Below are 11,543 nucleotides of genomic sequence, written 5' to 3'. Positions count from 1 at the left end.
GTACCCAGGACATCTTCAGGGAGCGATGTCTCAGAAAGGCAGCATCCATTATTAAGGTTTCCAGCACCCAGGGCATGCCCTTTTCTCACTGTTACCATTAGGTAGGAGGTACAGAAGCCTGAAGGCACACACTCAGCGATTCAGAAACAGCTTCTTCCCCTCTGCCATCCGATTCCTAAACGGACATTGAATCTTTGGACACTACCTCACTTTTTTTTTTTTTGAAATTTACAGTATTTCTGGTTTTGCATGTTTTTTAAAAATCTATTCAATTGATCTACTTATTTTATTTATTATTTTTTCTCTGCTAGATTATGTACTGCATTGAACTGCTGCTGCTGCTAAGTTAACAAATTTCACGTCACATGCCAGTGAAAATAAACCTGATTCTGATTATACCAATATTTGAATAATAAATATTACATCAGGTAGACTTTTGATTCTCTTAATCAATACATCTATGAGCAAAATCCTCAAGTATCTTTTTAACTGTATTTGTTTACTAAGGATGAGGGGGGCTTTGATGTTTCTATCAATCATTCTATTGGTTTCTTGTTTTGTGGATGTCTGTGAAGAGTGCAAATTTCAGGTTGCATTCTGTTATACATTCTCTGATATTAAATGAATCTTTGAATATTTTAATTTCCATTAATGTGGTTCTGAAACATTGATTCTTAACAGCTTTGCTTGTACACAACAATCAGCCAGTTAGTCCGATGCTAATACAGCTTAGGGCATTCCAGAGTTCAACTCCAGCACTGTTCTGTGAAGTGTTTCTATATGTCTTCCCCATGCTCTAGTTTCTGGGTGTCCGGGTGGAGATACGTCTCTACCAAAGGAGGTATAAGGCGCTCCTTCCCTCCACTAGCCTGTAGGTCACCCTTGGGCAAGGTGTACCACCTGCTTAGTCCCCCAATCTGGAACAGGGTCACGTGAGGCCTTGGGAGCAGATGGTAGGTAGTTGTATGAGCAGCCAGTGCATATCACCTGGTTATGTGATCACTGACACCAGACAGACAATCCTTGAAGAGTATTGATAATGGTTGGGGTCACCCGTCTTGTAAAGAACACTGCCCAGAAGGCGGCAATAGCAAACCACTTCTGCAGACAAATTTGCCAAGAAAGACCCTGATCGCTTATATGTCACGACATAGCACATCACAATTGAACGAACTCGGCTTTCCTCCCGCAGCCCAAATATGTACTGGACAGGTTAATCGGCCATTGTAAATTGTCCCATGGTTAGCTTATGGTCAATTCGGGTTGCCAGGGCAGTGTGGCTCAAAGGGGCTCTCCTTGCTGTATCGCTAAATAAATATTTAACAGGAACTAATCTTTTCATGATACATTTAAAACATTAGTATAGGATCTGATGTTATGATATCAAAACATTTTCCCCCCGAATATTACTATTTGAGGAATTAACTTTGTCCTGCACACCAATTCAAGTTGCCTTTTTTCCTATCTTGCCGCAGCAGCAAGCTGGGACATAGTTAGTGAATCCAATGAACGAATGAGAGGAGTAAAACACACACAAAATGCTGGAGGAACTGAGGCCGGGCAGCATCTATGGAGGGGAATGCAGAGAATCAGCATCAGGCTTAATGTCTCCACGTCATGAAGAATGGTGTTATGCAGCTGTGGTACATTGCAATGCATAATAATACAAACTGAATTACAGCAAGCATCTCTGTATATTAAAAAAGTTAAATTAAATAAGTACTGCAAAAAAAATGTAGAGAGGTAGTGTTCATGGGTTCAATGCCCATTCAGAAATCTGATGGCAGAGGGGAAGAAGCTGTTCCTGATCCGTTGAATGTGTTTTTTCAGGCCCCTGTATCTCCTCGCTGATGTGTCTGGCTGTAACTGTTCATGAAGACTAGAAAAGAAGAAGATAGAAGCCGGAATAAAAGTTTTGGGTGGGCTGGGGTGGCAGGAAGAGCACGAGCTGACAGGTGACAGATGAGTCCAGGTAAGAGTGGTAAGGTAGGCAGACAATCAGGGGAGAAAGTGGAAACAATGCAAGAAGATGGGAGGCGAAAGGTGGAAGATGCAAAAGGCCAAAGAAGATGGAATCTGAAAGGAGAGGACAGCGGACAGTAAAGGGAAGGTGGGAAACTAGAGGGAGGTATGGGTGATGGGCAAGCTGTCAGGGCAGGGGAGGGGAAAAGAAGAGATAAAGGGCTCATGGGGATAAGGGGCAACAAAGTGGAGAGTGTGTTGGGGGGGGGAAAGGAGAGACAGAGGGGGGTGGTTACTGGAAGTTAGAAATACTTATGTTGATGGTTTTAGCTTGGAGACTGCCAAGACAGAATACAAGGTTTTGTTCCTCTAATCCGCATGTAGTCTCAATTTAGCGGTGGAGGAGCCCATGAATAGACATGTCAGTGTTGCAATAGGAAGTGAAATTAAAATGGCTGACCACCAGGAGATCCCAGCTATTACCATGGACAGTGCTTCGCTGTTTACCCCTACCTATCACTGGTCAGCTTTTGGTCCTCCTCCTCTTACCCCCACCCTCTACCCTTTGTTCTGGCTTCCTTTTTTGTCTTGAAGGAGGGTCTTGCCACAGGCAACAGTGGAGGCCAGGTCACTGGGTGCACTTAAGGTAGAGGCTGAGAAGCTCTTGATTAGTCAGGGTGTGAAAGGCTACGGGGAGAAGGCAGGAGATTGCAATTAAGAAGGAAACAGATCAGCCATGATAAAATGGTGGTGTACTCGATGGACCGAATGGCCTAATTCTGCTCAGTGTCTTATGGTGTGAGTGCAAAACATTAGTTGTTCATTTCCCTCCATAGATACTGCCTGACCTGCCCAGTTCCTCCAGCATTTTGTGTGTGTTGCTCAGGATTTGAAGTAGTTGCAGTCTCTCAAGTCTCAGATGACTGATAACCTCTGACAGTTTAAAACTAGATCAAGGGGTTTTGATCGGCATCTGTGTGAGGGGAGAAACTTCGGCAAAATGATGTCATAATTAGTTGTGCTTACATTAATTATGCTTTCATTCACTTACTACTACAAAGGTATAGCTTGTAGCATCTTAGAGCAGGTCTCATCCCACTATCTACTTTGCTCAAATACGATCTTATCCCTTGCAAACAAATCTTTCACAAAATTTCTGCTCAATATTTGTACGAATGTTTTAATTTACCCAAGGACATGAGTTCTTTGCACTTCTCACACTTGTTGGAAAGCTTCATGCAACCAGACGAGTTCCGCCGTATTTCGTGACAGATGAATTTATTATTTCCATCTGATGATACTGTCCCATTTTGCTCTTCTATTAAAAGAAATGAAATATTAATTATAAGAGTCATAGGCCACTACAACACAGTAACAGGCCTTTTAGCCCAACATACGTTGCCTAGTCGCATTGAGTTGCATCCAGAACACAGCCTTCCATAACATTCCCACCCATGTATCTAGCCAAATTTCTCTTAAAAAACTGACATCAAACCCACAAGCACCACGTCAATTCCACACTCTCACCACCCTGTTCCCTTTAAACATTTCACCTTTCACCCTTAACCCATGACCTCTAGTTCGAGTCTTAAAGGTTCTTGTGGGCCAATTCAGTTTATCAATGGCTCAAACAAAAATCTTTCTGCCCAATGTAATCACCCTGGCTTTTGCACATCAGTCTCTTCTGCACAAGAATGCTGAGGTTGGGTAAAGGTGGGCTTCTACCTCATCCTTCGAATTGGTCTGTGCCATTCCCTGAAAATACTACGTGCCAGTAAGATCATCATTCCAAATCACCAGTTCAAAATAATTTCTCCTTAATTCTCTAGTTGGACTACCAGTGACTCTTTTACAGTACTGTGCAAAAGGGGCAGCACGGTGACGTAGTGGAGCACAGCGCTTTACAGTACAGGCGACACAGGTTCAATTCCCGCTGCTGCCTGTAGGAGTTTGTGCGTCCTCCCCGTGACCTCGTGGGTTTCCTCTGGGTGCCCCAGCTTCCTCCCACAGTCCAAAAATGTACCGGTCGATAGGCAAATTGGTTATTGTAAATTGTCCCACGATTAGGCTGGGGTTAAAACTGGGAAAAAACTGGGGAATTGCTGAACAATGCAGCTCCAAGGGCCAAAGGGGCCCACTCTGTATCTCAATAAAAAAGAAATTAAGTAGTCTTTAGAGCTAAGGTGCCCAAGATATTTGCACAGTACTGTATTTATCAATGTAGAGAGAGTTTATAAATCTGGCAGTAGCAAAGCATGCTGGGAATGGTGATGATGGAGCACCATAGGAGGGGTGTGGGACAGCTGACAGAGAAGGAGTGCCAGGGGCAGATGGGGGGTGATGCGGATGCAGACACACCCAGGCCTGAGACACCAGGCAAGGTCATTTGATTCCAAACAGTCAGTTTATTGATCATTACAGAATGTCTCTCGGGTGCTTCCTGCTCCCTCCCCTCTCCTTTCCCCCTTTCCCAATCATGATTCCCCTCTCCCTGCCCCCTTGTGACTATCAAGTATAAGACAAAGACTGCTTACCGGTAGCACATAAATTCAGAGTCAGAAATGAAGGCAATTCCATAATATTTTTGAGAATCCAAAATCCAAAACACTTCCGGCCCCAAGCATTTTGGATAATGGGTACTCAAACTGGTACTAACTAGCTTAGTATGAAATATCAAACTGTGGGTGGGATCCACAATGATTTTTCCTGCACACATACATGTGTTGAAGTGATGATAAAATTCAGCCAAGGATCTATTCCATCTTACCCTAATCCATCACTTTACCAATTCCAATTACCCTAATGAGGGCAACCTGTATGTTATATACAGTAAAAAAGAAACCAATGTGAAAAAACTAAACTGCTTCCCCACCCCAAGCACCCTCATTCCAAGGCATTTTGGTTAATTATAGTGGCTCTTTGGGATTTCAGTAGCCAAGCCTGGTGGAATGGTAATATATTACATAGAAACATAGAAAATAGGCGCAGGAGTAGGCCATTCGGCCCTTCGAGCCTGCACTGCCATTTATTATGATCATGGCTGATCATCCAACTCAGAACCCCGCCCCAGCCTTCCCTCCATACCCTCTGATCCCCGTAGCCACAAGGGCCATATCTAACTCCCTCTTAAATATAGCCAATGAACTGGTTTCAACTGTTTCCTGTGGCAGAGAATTCCACAGATTCACCACTCACTGTGTGAAGAAGTTTTTCCTAATCTCAGTCCTAAAAGGCTTCCCCTTTATCCTTAAACTGTGACCCCTCGTTCTGGACTTCCCCGACATCAGGAACAATCTTCCTGCATCTAGCCTGTCCAATCCCTTTAGGATTTTATACGTTTCAATCAGATCCCCCCTCAATCTTTTAAATTCCAACGAGTACAAGCCCAGTTCATCCAGTCTTTCTTCATATGAAAGTCCTGCCATCCCAGGAATCAATCTGGTGAACCTTCTTTGTACTCCCTCTATGGCAAGGATGTCTTTCCTCAGATTAGAGGACCAAAACTGCACACAATACTCCAGGTGTGGTCTCACCAAGGCCTTGTACAACTGCAGTAGTACCTCCCTGCTCCTGTACTCGAATCCTCTCGCTATAAATACCAGCATACCATTCGCCTTTTTCACCGCCTGCTGTACCTGCATGCCCACTTTCAATGACTAGTGTATAATGACACCCAGGTCTCGTTGCACCTCCCCTTTTCCTAATCGGCCACCATTCAGATGATAATCTGTTTTCCTATTTTTGCCACCAAAGTGTATAACTTCGCATTTATCCACATTAAATTGCATCTGCCATGAATTTGCCCACTCACCCAACCTATCCAAGTCACCCTGCATCCTCTTAGCATCCTCCTCACAGCTAACACTGCCACCCAGCTTCGTGTCATCCGCAAACTTGGAGATGCTGCATTTAATTCCCTCATCCAAGTCATTAATAAATATTGTAAACAACTGGGGTCCCAGCACTGAGCCTTGCGGTACCCCACTAGTCACCGCCTGCCATTCTGAAAAGGTCTCGTTTATTCCCACTCTTTGCTTCCTGTCTGCTAACCAATTCTCCATCCACATCAATACCTTACCCCCAATACCGTGTGCTTTAAGTTTGCACACTAATCTCCTGTGTGGGTCCTTGTCAAAAGCCTTTTGAAAATCCAAATATACCACATCCACTGGTTCTCCCTTATCCACTCTACTAGTTACATCCTCAAAAAATTCTATGAGATTCGTGAGACATGATTTTCCTTTCACAAATCCATGCTGACTTTGTCCGATCATTTCACCGCTTTCCAAATGTGCTGTTATCACATCTTTGATAACTGACTCCAGCAGTTGCCCCACCACCAATGTCAGGCTAACCGGTCTATAATTCCCCGGTTTCTCTCTTCCTCCTTTTTTAAAAAGTGGGGTTACATTAGCCACCTTCCAATCCTCAGGAACTAGTCCAGAATCTAACGCGTTTTGAAAAATTATCACTAATGCATCCACTATTCCTTGGGCTACTTCCTTAAGCACTCTAGGATGCAGACCATCTGGCCCTGGGGATTTATCTGCCTTCAATCCCTTCAATTTACCTAACACCACTTCCCTACTAATTAACATTTATTTCGCTCAGTTCCTCCATCTCACTGGACCCTCTGTCCCCTACTATTTCTGGAAGATTATTTATGTCCTCCTTAGTGAAGACAGAACCAAAGTAATTATTCAATTGGTCTGCCATGTCCTTGCTCCCCATAATCAATTCACCTGTTTCTGTCTGTAGGGGACCTACATTTGTCTTTACCAGTCTTTTCCTTTTTACATATCTATAAGAGCTTTTACAGTCAGTTTTTATGTTTCCTGCCAGTTTTCTCCCATAATCTTTTTTCCCCTTCCTAATTAAGCCCTTTGTCCTCCTCTGCTGAACTCTGAATTTCTCCCAGTCCTCAGGTGAGCCACCTTCTCTGGCTAATTTGTATGCTTCTTCTTTGGAATTGATACTATCCCTAATTTCTCTTGTCAGCCACGGGTGCACTACCTTCCTTGATTTATTCTTTTGCCAAACTGGGATGAACAATTGTTGTAGTTCATCCATGCAATCTTTAAATGCTTGCCATTGCATATCCACCGTCAATCCTTTAAGTGTCATTTGCCAGTCTATCTTAGCTAATTCACGTCTCATACCTTCAAAGTTACCCCTCTTTAAGTTCAGAACCTTTGTTTCTGAATTAACTATGTCACTCTCCATCTTAATGAAGAATTCCACCATATTATGGTCACTCTTACCCAAGGGGCCTCTCACGACAAGATTGCTAATTAACCCTTCCTCATTGCTCAAAACCCAGTCCAGAATAGCCTGCTCTCCAGTTGGTTCCTCGACATGTTGGTTCAAAAAACCATCCCGCATACATTCCAAGAAATCCTCTTCCTCAGCACCTTTACCAATTTGGTTCACCCAATCTACATGTAGATTGAAGTCACCCATTATAACTGCTGTTCCTTTATTGCACACATTTCTAATTTCCTGTTTAATTTCATCTCCGACCTCACTACTACTGTTAGGTGGCCTGTACACAACTCCCACCAGCGTCTTCTGCCCCTTAGTGTTACGCAGCTCCACCCATATCGATTCCACATCTTCCCAGCTTATGTCCTTCCTTTCTATTGCGTTAATCTCTTCTTTAACCAGCAACGCCACCCCACCTCCCCTTCCTTCATGTCTATCCCTCCTGAATATTGAATATCCCTGAACGTTGAGCTCCCATCCTTGGTCACCCTGGAACCATGTCTCTGTGATCCCAACTATATCATAATCATTAATAACAATCTGCACTTTCAATTCATCCACCTTATTACGAATGTTCCTTGCATTGACACACAAAGCCTTCAGGCGCTCTTTTACAACTCTTAGCCCTTATACAATTATGTTGAAAAGTGGCCCTTTTTAATGCTTGCCCTGGATTTGTCGGCCTGCCACTTTTACTTTTCTCCTTAGTACTTTTTGCTTCTACCCTCACTTTACACCCCTCTGTCTCTCTGCACTGGTTCCCAACCCCGTTGTGAACTAACCTCCTCACGCCTAGCCTCTTTAATTTGATTCCCACCCCCCAACCATTCTAGTTTAAAGTCACCTCAGTAGCCCTCGCTAATCTCCCTGCCAGGATATTGGTCCCCCTAGGATTCCAGTGTAACCCGTCCTTTTTGTACAGGTCACGCCTGCGCCAAAAGAGGTCCCAATGATCCAAAAACTTGAATCCCTGCCCCCTGCTCCAATCCCTCAGCCACGCATTTTTCCTCCACCTCATCGCATTCCTACTCTCACTGTCGCGTGGCACAGGCAGTAATCCCAAGATTACTACCTTTGCGGTCCTTTTTCTCAACTCCCCTCCTAGCTCCCTATATTCTCCTTTCAGGACCTCATCCCTTTTCCTATCTATGTCATTGGTACCTATATGTCCCACAACTTCTGGCTCCTCACCCTCCCACTTCAGGATATCTTGGACACGATCAGAAATATCCCGGACCCTGGCACCAGGGAGGCAAACTACCATCTGGGTCTCTGGACTGCGTCCACAGAATCGCCTATCTGACCCCCTTACTATCGAGTCCCCTATCACAACTGCCCTCCTCTTCCTTGCCCTACCCTTCTGAGCTACAGGGCCAGACTCTGTGCCGGAAACACGGCCACTGTCGCTTCCCCCGGGTAAGCTGCCCCCCCAACAGTACTCAAACAGGAGTACCTATTGTTAAGGGGCACAGCCACCTGGGTACTCCCTATTACCTGACTCTTCCCCTTCCCCCTCCTAACCGTGACCCACTTGTCTGCCTCCCGTGGCCCCGGCGTGACCACCTGCCTGCAACTCCTCTCTATCAACTCCTCACTCTCCCTGACCAGACGAAGGTCATCGAGCTGCAGCTCCAGTTCCGTAACGCGGTCCCTTAGGAGCTGCATCTCGATGCACTTGGCGCAGATGTAGACGTCCGGGAGGCTTGGAGACTCCAGGGCCTCCCACATCCGACACAGAGAACAGCAAACTGCCCTCACACTCATACTGCCCCTCTCCTCAAATAACAACAGAAAATGAATGCCAAACCTCCCTTGCCTCACCCGTTTCCGCCTAAGCCAGTTGAGCCGAAGCCCTTAAGTCTTCACTTTGCTCCCGGCTCACTCTGCCGCCCGCAAACTACGCTGCCCGCTCTATGAGGCTCTGTTCCTTTTAAATCTGTCGCGCTGCACAGCCCGACGTCACACGCCTGCGCAGTCCCGCCTCTCAGAACGCCGTTGGAGAAAAAAAAATAACGAAAATTTCAAAAATGTCTTTCTCGGCACTCCCACTCAGACTCTCAGGCTCCTTCTTCGAATCAAACCTGAAGCAGGATTTCTGCCAAACCATCCGCAAATTACAAGCAAATCCTCAAACAAGTCCCTTTTCTGATGCTCACACACCCAGGCTACTCCAAGAAAAGTTTCCTTTTTCAATACCCGTGTGACATACAGTTGAATGAAAAAGTTTGTGAACCCTTTGCAGTTACCTGGTTCTCCGCATTAATTACTCAAAATGTGGTCTGATCTTCATCCAAGTCATAATAATGGACATGCACAATCTGCCTAAACTAATAACACAAACAATTATACTTTTCATGTCTTTATTGAACAAATTGTTTAATTATTTACAGTCCAGGATGGAAAATGTACGTGAACCCTTGTATTTAATAACTGGTAGAACCTCCTTTGAAAACAATTACCTCCACAAAACATTACCTCTAGCTGCTGATCAGACTGGCACAATGGCAAGAAGGAATTTTAGACAATTCACACATACAAGAGTGTTTTAGTTCATCAATATTTATGACTATAAGGACACGCAATCCCCTTTTATTGTCATTTAGTAATGCTTGCATTAAGAAATGATAAAATGTTTCTCCAGAATGATATCACGAAAACACGACAAACTGACTTAAAAACTAACAAAAACCACATAATTATAACATATAGTTACAACAGTGCAAAGCAATACCGTAATTTGATAATAACAGACCATGGCACAGTAAAAATCTCAAAGTCTCTTGAAAGTCCATCATCTCACGCAGACGGTGAACCTCCAGCGCCGCAAACTTGCCGGTGCAGCATCCCAGAAGCATCCGACCAAAGTCCGACTCACAGTCCGTCCAAAAACTACAAGCCTCCGACCCACCTCTCCGACACTGAGCACCGAGCACCATCTCTGCCGAGCGCTTCGACCCCGACCCCGGCAACAAGCCATACGCAAAGCTGAGGATTCGGGGCCTTCCCCTCCGGAGATTCTTGATCGCACAGTAGCAGCAGCAGCGAAGCGGGCATTTAAGAAATTACTCCAGATGTTCCTCTGTGCTTCTCACGGCTGTCTCCATCAAATCTGGATTTTGCACGGCCCCCTAGTTAACACATATCAATATCAATTCGGAACGACCACGCGCGCTGCGTCGCGCCACCATCTTCTCCTCTTTCCTTTGGGATTTCTGGAAAACTTTGCAACAGCAGCCCTCTTCAGGTCATGCCACAGCGTCTCATTTGGTCTGGACTCTGGCTTGGCCACTCCAAAACACAGATTTTCTTCTTTTAAAACAATTCTGTTGTTGATTCTCTTATGTTTCGGATCATTGTCTTGATGTATCATTCAACTTCTATTAAGCTGACATTCTCCTGCAAAACGTCTTGATCCAATTTTCAATGCATTGTTCCCTCAAGATTGCAAGCTGTCCAGGCCCTGAGGCAGCAAAGCAGCCCCAAACCATGATGCTCCTTCTAACATGCTTCACAGTTGGGATGAGGTTTTGGTGTTGGTGTGCAGTGTGCCCTTTTTCCTCCAACCATAGCAGTGCGCATTTCTGTTAAAAAGTCCAACTTTTGTCTCATCTGTCCACAGAACATTGCCCCAGAAGCATTGTGGAACATCCAGGTGGTCTTTTGCAAACTTGAGATGTACAGCAATGCTTTTTCCCCCCCCCCCTTTTTTGGAGAGCAGTGGTTTCCTGTGTTGTCCTTCCATGAACACCATTCTTGTTCAGTGTTTTTCTTATAGTGGACACATGAACAGAGACTTTAGCAAGTTCTAGAGATTTCTGCAGGTCTTTTGCTGTTATCCTTGGGTTCCCTTTCACTTCCGTCAGCGTTTATTGATTGGAACATTTGACTCCAAACAGTTTTTGTAGAAGGCATTACCCCAGAGGTTCACATACTTTTTTGAACCTAGACTATGATTGTTTAAATGGTATACTCAGTATTGACGAGAAGTAATACAATTGTTTGTGTGTTATTAGTTTAGGCAGATTGTGCTTGTCTATTATTGTGACTCAGTTAAAGATCAGACCACATTTTACAAGTAATTGATGCAGAAAACCAAGTAACTGCAAAGGGTTCACAAACTTTTTCTTGCAACTGTATATTTTTTTTTATATTTCCAATTTCTTGTTTTTGCAAAGACTATCAAGTCTTCTCTATTCTTTCATGGTTATTTTATTATCTGTCTCAGCCCCATTCTCCCACCTTTTCCCTGTGAGCTTTGATACCCTTACTAATCAAGAAACTATCAACTTCTGCTTTAAATATACCCAATAACTTGACCT

The 11,543-nt window shown here is 44.3% G+C and overlaps 1 protein-coding gene across 3 annotated transcripts in view; it reads right to left on the bottom strand.

Annotated features, from left to right (window-relative positions):
- clu (clusterin) overlaps nt 1–11,543 on the bottom strand; it is a 45,460-nt gene that overhangs the window by 9,218 nt on the left and 24,699 nt on the right. For all 3 annotated transcript variants that reach the window (XM_072251648.1, XM_072251649.1, XM_072251650.1), the window contains exon 6: nt 3,152–3,280. In XM_072251648.1, coding sequence (XP_072107749.1) covers nt 3,152–3,280 — 129 coding nt within the window. The remainder of the gene's footprint in view (nt 1–3,151; nt 3,281–11,543) is intronic.

This window comes from Mobula birostris, chromosome 2 (assembly GCF_030028105.1).
Source record: "Mobula birostris isolate sMobBir1 chromosome 2, sMobBir1.hap1, whole genome shotgun sequence".
NCBI classification, from domain to species: Eukaryota; Metazoa; Chordata; class Chondrichthyes; order Myliobatiformes; family Myliobatidae; genus Mobula; species Mobula birostris.
The sequence above is the reverse complement of the archived record's forward strand: the minus strand, read 5'-3'. Positions and strand labels throughout refer to the sequence as shown.